Source organism: Mytilus trossulus, chromosome 11 (genome assembly GCF_036588685.1).
Source record: "Mytilus trossulus isolate FHL-02 chromosome 11, PNRI_Mtr1.1.1.hap1, whole genome shotgun sequence".
In the NCBI taxonomy this organism is placed as follows: Eukaryota; Metazoa; Mollusca; class Bivalvia; order Mytilida; family Mytilidae; genus Mytilus; species Mytilus trossulus.
This window is the reverse complement of record NC_086383.1, coordinates 45,831,841-45,847,057: the sequence shown is the minus strand read 5'-3', so window position 1 is coordinate 45,847,057 and position 15,217 is coordinate 45,831,841. Positions and strand designations below refer to the sequence as shown.

Sequence of the window (15,217 nt, the reverse complement as noted above, 5' to 3'; positions counted from 1 at the left end):
CCGAAATATCTAAATCACATAATTATGAAGACTTGTCATTCTCTTGGTTTTTATGAAGTTTCTACATTCTGGCGAGAAAAGATGTTAATATATTAGTAACTTTATTTTTCAAACAGCATATCATAAGGAATTCAGAAGGTACAAAATATGTTTTAGCTTTAAATGATAGTATTTAATTGTATTATAGGATACAGGTTCGTTGATATCTTCTTTTACGATTCTTAAGGGCATACAACATGTACGATACGGATCGGACTCACATATATCTGATAATAGGTCTTGATTAAAAGTATATTGTTCTTGATTTATTTCGATAGAGCATATCAAAATTGAATAGTATTACAACAACATGAAAACTCGTCTAATATGATGATTTGAAAATTGTAATCTATTAGTCGCAAAATGTCTTGCTCCCACATGGCCACAACACAATACAAATGTTTTTGCTTTATGCCATTTGAAGTTGCACATATTTGTTTGCTTTGGACATTCACACGAATGACGAACTCAGTTTTAATGCCACGCTTATAATCTGTAATAGACTTTAGAACCATATATAGTTCTCCACACACCAGCTGTAGTCCTTCAGATAATAACAAAACTTAAAATATAATATCAAAACTATACTTATCATTATGAGTAAACATTAAACCTAAATCATATTTTTTAATAGGAGTTGTCCTGAGTAATGGACAGGAATGGGTGGATTTACGAAGATTTACTATGGTAGCGCTCAAAGACTTTGGGGTTGGTAAAAAATCATTAGAAGAGAAAATACAGGAAGAAGCACGATTTCTAGTAGAACTGCTATCAAAACAAAATAAAAAAACCTTTTGATGTCAGTAAAGTCTTTTCAAAGGCCACGTCGAATATAATATCCAGTATAATTTTTGGCTCAAGGTACGTACATATGCAATGACATTCATTGTTTTTACTCTGAGGTACAGTCTTTGGGCTGTTTGGGGGGGGGGGGGGTAATCCTATCTGATATCATCTAGCCTAAGACCACTATTAATTTCCATTGTTCGTAGTCTTAGCAATATAGTTCCTAATTATTACATGGGGTATTTCTTCCTAAGTAATCTGTCTACTGTGATCATAGTTATCTTTGAAATGTTTACTATTTAAGTGGTCCTTTCAGTTGCATATATATTGAAATAAGTAAAACTTGAGGAAACAAATATTGTTGAAAGTGAAAGTAGTGATATGGCCAAAATGTAAGTAGGGTAGACATTAGCCTTTTTCATTTATTCAAGATTCAAATCCTACCATTTGCATTTTAATGTAAAGAATTGACACTCTATAACGGCCACTTTAGTATTATCATAATAAATGTCAATATAATTTAAAGCCTTAAGCTAAGATAGACATTTTAAAAGTGTTTCATACAACTTTATCCGGTTAAATCGATTACACACATAATTAAAATTAAAAGATACAACAAAATGAGCAATGATTCTTAAATTGAATTAGCGGTCACTAAGGTATTTCTTACAACAAAAATTGGACGACAAAAGAAGGATAAATTTTAATTATATGTAATATAAATCGTTAATAAAATACTTAAATGAACCTCAATTTGTTTCAAACGAAACTAGTGTTACGCATGTTATGAATTAATCATTGAAAATGCCATCAAAAATTCTACTTATCATTAGTTGCTATAAGAAGCCATTCCCTCTAAAAGTTAAACTACGGCATATATTACAGGGTTCGTTAAATTCGCAGTAAAGAACTAAAACACCTGATAATTATGATGGAGGACCTAGGCAGCGATCCCAGTACATCTAGCAATTTGGATGGACATATCCACCTGGTAGACTTCGATTGGCTCATGATGCGATATCAATTTTTTGGCTAGATTTGTTTTTTGTGATTCTTCCCAAAACCTTTCTTTAGTCGAAATTAGGAGTATTTGTAATTTAAGGGGGCTCGCGGGTCTAAATCAAATTTTCTATTTAATATAGGATTTCTCTATATTTTTCTATAAATTAACTTTATCTTATACCTAATGGAAAAATGAAATAAAAAAAATGGGGTCACCGTGCATTTACGCTCACAATCTGCTTTCGGAAAAAGCATACATTTTTGTAAATGTCCTTTTTTTCTGTTGAACTAATAGGAGAAATATTGGTAATATCGAAACAAAAAAAGAACTAAATTACAGAAATTGGTTAAATGTCACAATTATTCAGTTTATGAACAGCCTATTCGAAAACAACAATAAAAAATATAGGTCACCGATGAGTTGAAAAAGACATTTCATTTTTAGAGCCAAAAAATTGCATTTTTGCACCAAAGGGAGATAATTTGGTGCCTTTTCAATGATATCTAAATGTTAAAAGTCACCTGGGGCCAACATGTATTGATTTTTTTGAAAAATTCTTGTACCATAAGATAAAGTAACAACTACTAAAGGTAAATAATAAAATTTGTAAAGAAAACTGAATGTTTGATTTTTTTCTTAAAATCATATACCCGCGAGCCTCCTTAACTAAGTGTTTGAATAAAAACAAGTTCTTTACTGTAAAATATTCGTAAATTATGGGTTGTCCGTTTTAACCAAATTAAAGAATAATGTATCTCCTCACATAGCTTAAAGGTGGTACCCAACACTTTCACTACAATTAATTTGTCTCGTTTAATTTTCATAAAATGTTGGCAAAGTATTAACTTTGACAAAAATATAAAACTTTCAATAATTTTGAACCAAGCAATTCATCAGAAAGAATACACTGGTTATATCGCAGTTTGACAAGAACTAATTTTGATCATTGAGCAGCTTAATATTCACCTAACAACACAAAACCATTAAAACGTTTAGGTGATTTTTACAGAGTTATCTCCCTGTAGTGTTAGGCACCACCTTAAAATTACAATAAATGGGCTCGATAACATGCAGCACAATTAAGTGTGTATTATAGACTAGACGCCATCTTATTAACCATCAAAGTTTCCTCCGAAGAATGCCGACGGTAATATCACCTTATATAAACATACAAATAAATATAGATAGACAGCGAACTCTTGCAATTGAATTTTTCTATGTCTGTTTGATTTCATGCTTCAGAACCATGGAATTTATAACTTATAATCATTTTTATGAAAGTTATTTATTGATTATTTTTTGAAACATATAATGGACTCTCAGCATTAAAAAAATCAGATGCAGGGTGATTGTATAGTTGTAATGCAAAATATGCTGTAAAATATAATGGCTCATCGGGGTGTTTAGTTTGTAAAGTTTTAGTACCAAATACCTGTTTACATAATGATAAATATTTCAGTTACAAAATTACAGATTTATGTTTACTCTCTCGTTTCAGATTTGACTTTAACGATCCAGTTTTTCTACGTCTGCTTGGAAATATAGACTATTTATTTAAAAATAATGCGGGAGTGGAAAATATGATACCTTTACTTACTTATCTGAATCCATTTAGTAAGGTAAGACAAGCATTGATTTGTTTGATTTTTTGTGTTTTAGCGTCACTTTTAAGCACCGTATTTAGGCTTTTCCCTGGCGGTCAGTTTTTATTGGTTGACGAAGCCGCAGTGCCCGTAGAAAACCACCAACCTTCGTTAGGAAAATTGACAATTTTAGTCACTTTTAAAGATTGGAGACGAGTGCACAAGGATGAGCAGAGTTTCAACTCACAACTGCAGTGTTGACAGTGATTACAATAGCGACTACATAGACAACTCGGCAACCGAGGCCGCGTAAGGACAACAATTGAGTTTAACTTACATGGTAAATAAACTCATCATAGATACCAAGACTAAAATTTTACACCTACTCTAGATGCGCGTTTGGTCTACAAATACTCATCAGTGACATTAAATTATTGTTACTGACAGCGAATGTCTTTACAACTAAAATGCATCAGATAAGGTGATTATAAGATTATAAGGTTATTCGGGTCTATATAAAATACAGCTTTCTTCATCTTTAGTTAAGTTATGGAGTCATATATATTCATCTTCGTTGTATAGAACTCCAAGTATGTCTTAATCTTCGGATCTCAATGTTTTAGTTTGGGGCGTTTCCTAATGAGGGAATATCTACAAACATACAAGTACTAACGTATGTCTTTAGCACTTTAAGTTTTGAAATGGATCGTTCCTAATTACTAGTAAGGAAAAACTAGTACTAACGTTTGCCTCTTGATACCCAGTTGTTAGAATGGAGCATTCCCAATGAATGAGAAAAAACACAAGTACTAAGGTATTTCGTTGGCATTTCATGTTTTGACAATGGCATAATCCAACCAGATTGTGCAAATTGGTCTATAAAATTGCAAGTTCCTTTGGTTCTCTCAACTATTGGCTTCTACTAGTCCGTATTCAGATTAAATAAAAAATGCAGTAGATGCATAGTCTTATTCTTAGTATGTCTAATAAAGTTGTACTTATGGTACTAAAATTCTTTCTTTATATCCATGCCTTTTGGTGGTAAGATAGCCAGTTCTGAAACATCAGTCCAATCACCAATCAATGTTTCAGCATGTACGATGCCTTTGGTTGACTTAGTTTAAAGCTGATTAATTTTGTGATTTTATCAAAACCCAGGGTAAAACAATGTGGACATTCAATTTATCACTGATGTTTAAAGACCAATCAAGAAAATTGCAACATATCTGCAAAATATATTAATTAATAATCTACTTTACTTTCTTACAATATACTAAGTAAAATTTAGTGGTTGCCGCACCAAGATAAAAAAAAATTGATGCATATACCAAATATTTGAATAAAATCGTTTATGCAAATAGTGATACACCGAAAAATCCCTTTTCTATTTTTTTAGTTTTCTAGTTTGTAATCTTCTAAATTAATATTTAAAAAAAATATGTATAGAATTATCTAGAAATAATGAAGACATCAGTATGTAGGAATAACTGAGACCCCTAGCATGTTTTGATTGGGTTTATATTGGTCAGTCTTCAGTTTGAGGTTTTGTGTTTTGTTGTGTTTTATATACTGTTGTTTATCTTTTGGTCGTTATTTTGTTTTTTTGCCATCGGATTGCCAGTTGGTTGATCGACCTATGCGTTTGATAATCCATTTGGTATTTTCACCTTTTTTATAGGTAAAATAAACTGTTTTAATTTAAGCGATAAATACTTTTCAAAGCATTGTAATGTCGTCATCAGTTCTGCGACGCTTTAAATCGACACAAGGAAACAACAGCAATTAAAACATTGCAAAATATAATCATATATGAATTAGAAAATACATAATGCTCTATTTCCTTCTGTATCACTAAGAAAAAATGATAACTCCTTACTAAAAAATGTATATAATTTAGTTTAAATGACATACTTTCAGACCCTATTTTGTTATTTGCCATAGGTACCTAAGATCATAAAGAATCGCATGGAAATTCAAGATTACATTCGTTCTAGAATAGACGACGAACGACGATCGTTTGATCCAAACAATGTTCGACACTTTTTGGATCTTTACCTTCAACAGGAAGGAAAGTCTAACAGTAAAATATCAGGTAAGTTAGTATTTTGAATTCCGATTTTTTTTTGGTATGTTATTTGTCAAATAATAAACAAATATGTCACATGTTGTGCCTTGAATTCTGATTTTTTTACAATGTTCACATCATTCAGAAGCGGACAAAAAGTATAAACACGACGTGTTTATGTTAAACATCAGAAGTATACCTATGGTGTCACATTGTTTATGTTTGACATCAGGAGTATACCTATGATGTCACATTGCTCATGTTTGAGATCAGAAGTTTACCTATGATGTCGTAAATTTGTTTTCCAAATTCCCACTTTTAACTAATTTTCTGTGTTCTGCTAGCTTAAACGTGTAAAATGGCCTGGTATTTTTTAAAGTTTGGTTGAGTAATAAATATTTTATGAAGACTAGCAGTTATTTTGTTGACACCGAAACGCGATAAAAACTGATCTAAAGAGAGGTGCCAAGTCAAAGTGTAAAACCTCGTTTCTACCTCATTTTTTTCGCAAAATATTTCTTTGTCATGTTTTTTTATGTTGACTATCTCAATTAGATCTCTGATCATGATGATGCAAAATTGCAAAAAAATTAGCAATTTTAAGCAGGAAAATGTTCATCGTTCTGTTTATTGCATACCAAAGACTTGATTGAATAACTTGGTAGTAGGGAATCAATTACTTACATCTGAATCAATTATACATTTAATATATGTTAAATTAAGGCAGCAATAGTATACCTATGTTCAAAACTCATAAATCGTTAAAAAAAGAAAGATTTTCGTCTCACAAACCAAAACCGAGAGAAACGCATTAAATATAAGAGTAGAATGACGACACAACATTCAAATGTAACACACACAGAAACGAAGTGAGCATTAGACAAAATCCGATGAGAGTAACAAATATGACATCAAAACTAAATACATTACTTTGGATAGAAAAGTACCGTGACACATCTTATAATAATGTTAATTCATACTCAAATATGAGAGGAAACAAACGACACAAAAGAAACACAACGTTAAAATGTAACACACACAGAAACGAACTATAATATAACAATGACCATATTCCTGACTTGGTACAGGACATTTTTTAAAAAGAAAGAAAATGGTGGGTTGAACCTGGTTTTTTGGCATGCCACACCTCCCTGTTTTATGGTCATGTTAATATTACATTAAAATGACAACATAACATTTCAGGACTACAATACAAATAAATAGGAGAACACAATTGACAAAAAAACAACGAATAATAGCTAACAAAAGGCACCAGGTTTAAAATTTAATACACACAAAACTTACAAGTGACGCCCAGATACAGCATGAAAACGTGATAATAATAATAATTGATATATTTGCAAGAAAAAAAATCAAAGCGTTGAATACTTAGGCTGCTACAATACAGCTCAATCCTTTAATAGCAAGAGTACAAATATAATCCTTGTGTCAAAATGTCTAATTTTGGTTGCTAAGGAGTGTAAACAATTCAATTGATAATAAAATTGAGAATGGAAATGGGGAATGTGTCAAAGAGACAACAACCCGATTAAATAAAAAAACAACAGAAGGTCACCAACAGGTCTTCAATGTAGCGAGAAATTACCGCACCCGGAGGCGTCCTTCAGCTGGCCCCTTAACAAATATATACTAGTTCAGTGATAATGAACGCCATACTAATTTCCAAATTGTACACAAGAAACTAAAATTAAAATAATACAAGACTAACAAAGACCAGAGGCTCCAGACTTGGGACAGGCGCAAAAATGCGGCGGGGTTAAACATATTTGTGAGATCTCAACCCTCCCCCTATACCTCTAACCAATGTAGAAAAGTAAACGCATAACAATACGCACATTAAAATTCAGTTCAAGAGAAGTCCGAGTCTGATGTCAGAAGATGTAACCAAAGAAAATAAACAAAATGACAATAATACATAAATAACAACAGACTACTAGCAGTTAACTGACATGCCAGCTCCAGACTTCAATTAAACTGACTGAAAGATTATGATTTCATCATATGAACATCAGGCACAATCCTTCCCGTTAGGGGTTTAGTATCATACCATCATAACATATATGAGAAGAACATAACCCGTGTCATGTCAACAACTGTTTTTAGAATAAATGTGTTTAGTTCCGACGCAAAGACCTTATCAGTGACTCAATATTAACGCCAAAATATGCAATCTTTAATGACTTGTCAACAGTATCGTAATTATATCCCTTCTTAATAAGTCTATTCAAAGGTTTTGTAAGTTTCTGAGGTAAATACTGACACCTTTGTGCTTGATAAAGAATATTTCCATAAAAAAATTGGATGTGAAATACCTGAACGTATAAGAAGTCTGCATGTTGAGCTATATTTACGAATGATGTCTTTACACCGATGATAAAATTAAGAAAATATTTTGACTAATTTGTGATATCGAAAACCCTGGTGTAATAATTTTTCAGTAATACATAAATTTCTCTCGTTAAAATCTAAAACATTGTTACATACACGAGCGAATCGTACAAGTTGAGATATATAAACACCGTAAAATGGTGACAAGGGAACGTCACCTTCTAAAAACGGATAATTAACGATAGGAAATGACAAATCATCTCTTTTATCATAAATTTTAGTATTCAGCTTTCCGTTAGTGATAAAGATATCAAGATCGAGGAAAGGGCAGTGGTCATTGTTAGTATTAGCTTTATTTAAAGTAAGTTCAGCAGGATAAATTTCATTAATATACATACTGAAGTCGTCATTATTGAGAGCCAAAATATCATCCAAATATCTAAAAGTATTATTAAATTTGTTTATCAGATGTTGTTTTGATGGGTATTTGCTTATTTTTGTTATAATTGTAACTCATAACAATACAAAAATAGGTCCGCAATAAGTGGTGCACAGATTCCCCATTGGAATTCCGATAATCTGACGATATACGGAATCCTCAAAGCGAACAAAAATGTTATCTAGTAAAAATTCAAGGGCATATATAGTATCAAAGCATGTCCAATTAACATAGTTTTTTGTTTATTGCTACTAAAAAAATGACCTAAAAGAGTTTGAACATATGTATTCACATTCTGATTTTTTGAATGCCCATTTAATTAGGTGTGTGAATGTTTTCTTAATGAGAATGTGAGGCAATGTGGTATACTGGGTAGAAAAATCAAAACTTTGAACAGATTCAAAATCACCAATATAAGCATGCAATTTATCAAGTTCTTCCAACGAATTCTTGACACTCCAAAAGTAATTTATTCCACTTTTTTCGAAGGCCTTATTTGAACAATTTATTATAAGGTTTTTAATTGAACCAAGTGTGCTGGTAAGGAGAATAGACAATTTAGTAGTTGATCAATGGCTTGAAGAAGAAATAAATCTATATTTGTAAGGGGTTTTGTGTAGCTTCGGAAGCCAATACATAGTTGGGACTTTCGTTGTATTTGCCTCTGCTTGTAAAGCGGTGGCTAAAAGTTTATGTTTGTTACAGATTTTGTTTTCTGAAAATGGAGTCAGTTGAAATGTTGGTGAATTGATGATTTCCTTTTTCTGAACCTCAATATAAAATTTACGTCAAACAAAAATAATATTATTAACAGCTTTATCATTTAAACGTTTAATCCCGCTGCAAATGTTTGCACCTGTCCTAAGTCAGGAATCTGATGTACAGTAGTTGTCGTTTGTTTATGTAATATATACGTGTTTCTCGTTTCTCGTTTTGTTTATATAGATTAGACCGTTGGTTTTCCCGTTTTACACTAGTAATTTTGGGGCCCTTTATAGCTTGTTGTTCGGTGTGAGCCAAGGCTCCGTGTTGAAGGCCGTACTTTAACCTATAATGGTTTAATTTTTAAATTGTTATTTGGATTGAGAGTTGTCTCATTGGCACTCACACCACACCTTCCTATATCTATTATCAGCCTGGACAAAAACATATTCCTTGGCTAGTTCTTTTAGTTTATGTTTGATACGAGAAATAGGTTTATTGTGGTTATTGCTAATAGTAAAATGTTCTTTAAAATGTTGAATACGTTTATCAACTATCTTCATTACTGAATTAAAAAAAAGAGTCCAAAGATTTTTTGTCAGCTTTTTCCCGTTTTATCCATTTCATACAGTAAGTGTGGAGTGAGTCGTGGATGATATTACTACACTCATTCCAATTAATAATTGACGGGGGACGATATTTAGGTCCTTTACTGAGGAATGATTTTAACTCTCGGTCTTGAACGATGTTAAGATCTCCTGTTATAACATGGGAAATGGGTCCATAAATATATTCGGAATTACTGCAATTACATGAAGTAGGTGTATTTTCACTGATATTAACATCTTTACACAATTGACTATAATTAAACATAAATTTCCGGGTAGATTTCTTGAAAATATTACAAATAAGAGGTACTCAGTATTGTCATAATATCCAGAAATTTGTTCTTTAACAGAATGGTCGTTAAATATACCGGCAATATTTACAAAATCAAAGCCTTTATTAACATACTTAATTTAATAAAATGTTTTTTATGATCTGCAGGGAGATCAATTTTGGGGAATAATTCAGAATAACAATATGCCATAATAATTTGAACAATTTCATACTTAGGACTGCTATTTGAAATTGTGTTGCAATCCTCCAAAATTTTATTTAACTTATTAACCGGTAACGAACAGAGTTTTGTTAACAGATAATGTCTGGCGTTGTTTTGTTAAATAAAAATTAGGTCCGAAATATTGGTATGATTGGCCCGAAATTTTCTTTGATTGCGATTTGTTCCTCGACCGTGAGAACGGTTTTTACGAACAGTTTTAGAAACTATATCCAAAATGTTAACGGAATTGCTTCTAGATATATTACCAATTTCCCTGATATTATCATTTAAATCGAGAGGGTAAACTGTCTGTAATTTTTTAATCCTATTTAATTCAATTATTTTCCGTGATCGTACAAACTTTAAATGCGATTCACCAGGCTGCTTATTTACTACTTCTAAAGGTTGAATTGCTAGCTAAATATTAAAAAGGATGGTTGTGCTTCTTAAGGTGTTGGTAAATGATACTTTTGAATTTATTTGGTCTTTTAAAACGATACAGATGTTCTTGAGTGCGTTTAGATAAATATCGTCCAGTTTCTCCTTCGTACTGAATACCACACCCTGGTTTGTTTCATGTGAGTAAATAAATAATACTGTTTGTTTTTCAAGTTATATCAGTTTCAAAATTTAAAGAAAATGTGCGATCATTAAACGTGGACCTTACCGTATTGTTGGTGGAAAGACGGGGACATGTAAGTTATTTTTTTGGCATGACACTTATCGATAGAAGGGTAACCACGATTTTTATTGTAAAAAATGTTAGCGATGGTAGTATTTTTAGATAACGATTTTGAAGATTGAGACGTGTAGATACCCTTTGAACAAGTTTAGTATTTAGTATTTTTTCCGTTTCTAAGCTTCATAATTGTTTTGTTAGTGAATTACATATTAAAGGACATACATCATGCACATTGTCATTCGTAAACAATCAATCCCATCAGAAGTTGATTTATAATCTAAATATCAATAGATTTGTGGTAGGAAAAGTCTTAAATTATACAATTCTAAGCTTGGTTAGTATACCATAAGGTAGCAATAAACAGTTAGAAAAAGATTTCAACATTTGCCCTCATAAATTTTACCATCCCCTTTTCATTGCTTTCTTGCAATATTAAGCTTACTATTTGTGACATATATGTGCATATGTATGTTATCAGAATCTTCCATAGATTTTATAGCAAGTATATAAAATAGTGAAATATAGTTTCTTTTGGGTGTATCCATGTCAACAATCTGCATTTATTTGCAATAAAATAATACAAAAAAGGAGGGAAAAATGTCACATATTTCCCCAAAATGTGTCTAAAAGTAGGATTTCAATCGCTTGAAGCAATACTTTTTCTGAAGCTGTTAAAGTGTTTGTAAACATTACATTAATTTCTGGACCGATGGCTTGTCAAGTTATTTAAAAACAGAGAGTCAAGCAGAAAATAGCAAAAAGAAAAACATATAAAAAATAATCTTAATAATCTTATAAACCATCGTTGAAGGCTAAATTAGTACTCAGCTGTTTTAAAAATGAGTTTTATTACACAATAACTTTCATATTTGTAAAATCCACCTGGGCCCAAATGCGAAACCAATTTCCTACTGTGTATTGCTACCTAAGCAACATGACTGGTGCCACATGTGGAGCAGAAGCACCTGCGATCACTCCTAGTTTTTTGTTTGGGTTCGTGTTGCTTATTCTTTAGTTTTCTATGATGTGTCATGTTTGTCTGTTTGTCTTTTTCATTTTTAGCCATGGCGTTGTCAGTTTATTTTCGATTCATGACATTAACTTGCTTCTGGTATCTTTCGTCCCTCTTTTACCCAGTTTTATCGGTTTTTATTAACAATGTCTGCTTTTGTATTTTAGAGAACCACTTGTTTCTCACTATAGCTGATCTGTATCTAGCTGGCACTGATACAACATCTGTGACATTACAATGGACCATGCTCTATATGATAAAATATCCGGATGTACAGAAAAAATGCAGAGATCAAATTTTGGAGGTATTGTATGCTTAAACGTTGATACAGTATTAAAATGGAGTTTAAACATTTTCAGTAGTTGACAATGGTTTTCAAGATACCTGGACCACAGTCACTGTTATCTTTTCGTTTTGTTTTTGATGTTGTGATTTTGCTTACCACCAATTTATATTGTCTGGGTAAGGCTAATTCAGATTTATATTTATATTTGATTAATAAGTCTGCTTAAGGGATTGACAATGGATTAAGACACAACCTGTCTGATGATAATGTGTAAAGTTATCAAGTTGTTTAATTTTAAATTCAGGTGATTGGTGAAGATAGAGACCCAGTTGGCAAAGACAAAGATAACTTACCGTATGTAATGGCCACCATACAGGAAGTACAAAGAATAGCAACTATAGGTATTTACAAATACACAACTCAACTCCATATTCTTAAATTGAAATGTTAAGAATCTACTTTTGTTAATTTATTTTGTTTCTTCCTCTGTGCCTTTATAAATAAGTGTTAGAGAATAATTTATCTTCTTTCAAAATTTAGAACCGTGTTGCGCTGATTGTGAAGTTTTATAAATTCGACAGCTTTTGTTGATTTTGATATTGCGTATGAAACAAGACATTATCGAATAAACATAATGAAAGTTGAATTGTTACATGTTATAAAAATATTTTGATTTGCAATTATGAAAGCAGTTGTAAATTGAAACACAATTGAGAATAGAAATGGGGAATTTTTCAATGAGACCACCCGACCATAGAACGGACAACAGCAGAATGTCACCAATAGGTCTTCAATGCAGCGAGAAATTCCCGTACCTGGAGGCGTCCTTCAGCTGACAAATATATAAAAACTAGTGAAACTACACTAAAATGTTGTTAAATATGTGTTCATAATACGAAAGACACTAGAAGAATATGTGATTTTCATTTGATACGAACACTTCAGTCTCGATAACATTACAATGCAGTAGCATTAAGCGTTTGCATAAATATTGCTGTCAAATATTGAAGGTCAATGCAGAAAGTTAGTAAGAGACGTTTATCTTATGTTAATAAATATAGACAATGATATAATGCCTATACGGAACACAAATGTTAATAAACATAGACAATGATATAATTCCTATACGGAACACAAATAGTCAATAAACATAGACAATGATATAATGCCTATACGGAACACAAATAGTCAATAAACATAGACAATGATATAATGCCTATACGGAACACAAATAGTCAATAAAAACGCACAAATATACATCCGTTATTTGATATCATTGGGTTGCTATCTCATTAATGTTTATCTCCTTTTATATCATATAAAGTATAACATTGTGTTTATAATTCCAGCACCACTAGCCGTACCACATCTTGCAGTTGAAGACATTGAAATAGATGGAATGACAATTCCAAAGAATGCTATAATATTTCCTAGCTTGATGTCGGTACATCGTGATCCAACTTTATGGGAGGAACCGGATGTATTCAGACCAGAGCGATTTTTACAAAATGACAAATTTGTTAAAAAAAAAGGTTTTTCTGCCTTTTCAATGGGTAAGTTCGCATACGTATAACATAAAGCAGTATCGTAATGTGCAACAAATAGCAAATGTCATACATAGAATATAAATCAGTATTGTTACGTGCAAAATACAAAAGACTAGAGGTATAGCACAAAGAAGTGTTCTCTTAAATGCAGTCCCTCATTGGGGTGTCCAAGTACTCACATATTCAAATTTATTTTGCCAAACACATAATTATTATTTATTTTTAAAAGAGGGAGAAGGTTTGGATCCATTAAAACGTTTAATCCCGCTGCAAATGTTTGCACCTGTCCTTAGTCAGGAATCTGATGTACAGTAGTTGTCGTTTGTTTATGTAATATATACGTGTTTCTCGTTTTGATTATATAGATTAGACCGTTGGTTTACCCGTTTGAATAGTTTAACACTAGTAATTTTAGGGCCCTTTATATCTTGTTGTTCGGTATGAGCCAAGGCCCCGTGTTAAAGGCCGTACTTTAACCTATACTGGTTTACTTTTTAAATTGTTACTTGGATGGAGAGTTGTCTCATTGGCACTCACACCACATCTTCCTATATCTATATAATTTATCAAATAATCTCAAAATTCTGAAATAGTTTGTATAGTCACTATGAATTGGTAACATAATCACTAAACCAAAACCACCACGAGATGGCCTCTGAATTGGTCCTGTTTTGCCATTGGCACAATTTGTCTTGCTTATTTGATATTTGCAGCTATGTTCAGTAAGTCATTATCGTTGCATAAATTATAAATGAATACTTTCTTAGATTAGGACAAGCTACAAATGAATCAAAGTATGAAACTTCTCCCTCATAATATAAAAAGGATATCTACTTTGTATTTACTTTTTCACAGGATTTTAAGTGTGTTAAAACTATCTACCATTGATTAACAACTTCCATAACATGTTTGTAAGCTCACTGTAACTCTGAATTCTATTGTACAGCTTGATTCCATTTTTTACAGATAGAAAATAACGTTTATATATTTTCTAATGCAGGTCCTCGAATTTGTTTAGGAAAGCAATTAGCTGAATCTGAACTTTTACTGATATTTGTGTCCATATTACAACGATTTGACCTGTCTAAAGCTGAAGAGAATGATGAGCTACCAATAGATGGGATCATGAATGGGATAACACAGCAACCAAAGAACTTTCAAATGTGTTTTCTACCAAGACAGTAAACTGAATCTATTTTAAGACTGTTTTTTTACAAAACCGTAAACTAAATCTGTTATAAGACTGTTTGTTTTTATCAAGACAGTAAACAGCATGTTTTATAAGAATGTTTTATATAAATGTGATAAAATAATTTGCTTTGATTTCTTACTGAATGTATTATAAGCCTGGTTTGTTTTAACCAGACAGTAAACTGAATGTAAAATAAGCCTTTTTTGCCCAAGACAGTCAACTGAATCTATTATAAGCCTATTTTTGTATTCCCAAGACAGTGAGTAAACTGAATGTTTGATAAGACTATTTTTTTTTTACCGAAACAGAAAACTAAATGTCTTATAAGACTTTTTTTTTACCAAGACTGTAAACTGGATGTATCATGCGACTGTTTTGTTTTTATCAAAACAGTACACTTAATCTCTTATAAGACTGTTTTACATAAATG

At 31.7% G+C, this 15,217-nt stretch overlaps 1 protein-coding gene across 3 annotated transcripts; it reads left to right on the top strand.

Moving 5' to 3' along the window:
• Window positions 1–673: 673 nt before the first annotated feature.
• On the top strand, window positions 674–14,908 carry LOC134691189 (cytochrome P450 2U1-like). 3 transcript variants are annotated; one of them, XM_063551512.1, is made up of 7 exons: window positions 674–900; window positions 3,327–3,447; window positions 5,353–5,503; window positions 11,930–12,066; window positions 12,353–12,449; window positions 13,398–13,601; window positions 14,596–14,908. In XM_063551512.1, exons 2-7 carry the CDS (start codon window positions 3,409–3,411, stop codon window positions 14,778–14,780), a joined length of 813 nt encoding a protein of 270 aa, XP_063407582.1. In that variant the 5' UTR covers window positions 674–900; window positions 3,327–3,408; the 3' UTR covers window positions 14,781–14,908. The 3 variants fall into 3 exon arrangements, with proteins under 3 accessions (XP_063407582.1, XP_063407584.1, XP_063407585.1); XM_063551514.1 differs by lacking the exon at window positions 674–900 and adding an exon at window positions 1,716–1,816; XM_063551515.1 differs by lacking the exon at window positions 674–900 and adding an exon at window positions 2,472–2,975.
• Window positions 14,909–15,217: the final 309 nt, after the last annotated feature.

Bases quoted from the DNA above. Each gene is read 5' to 3' on its own strand.
- LOC134691189 (XM_063551512.1), top strand. From the start codon at position 3,409: ATGATACCTTTACTTACTTATCTGAATCCATTTAGTAAG. The intron at 5,504-11,929 runs GTAAGTTAGTAT...TTTGTATTTTAG, and splicing joins GTCTAACAGTAAAATATCAG to AGAACCACTTGTTTCTCACT. The intron at 12,067-12,352 runs GTATTGTATGCT...TTTTAAATTCAG, and splicing joins GCAGAGATCAAATTTTGGAG to GTGATTGGTGAAGATAGAGA.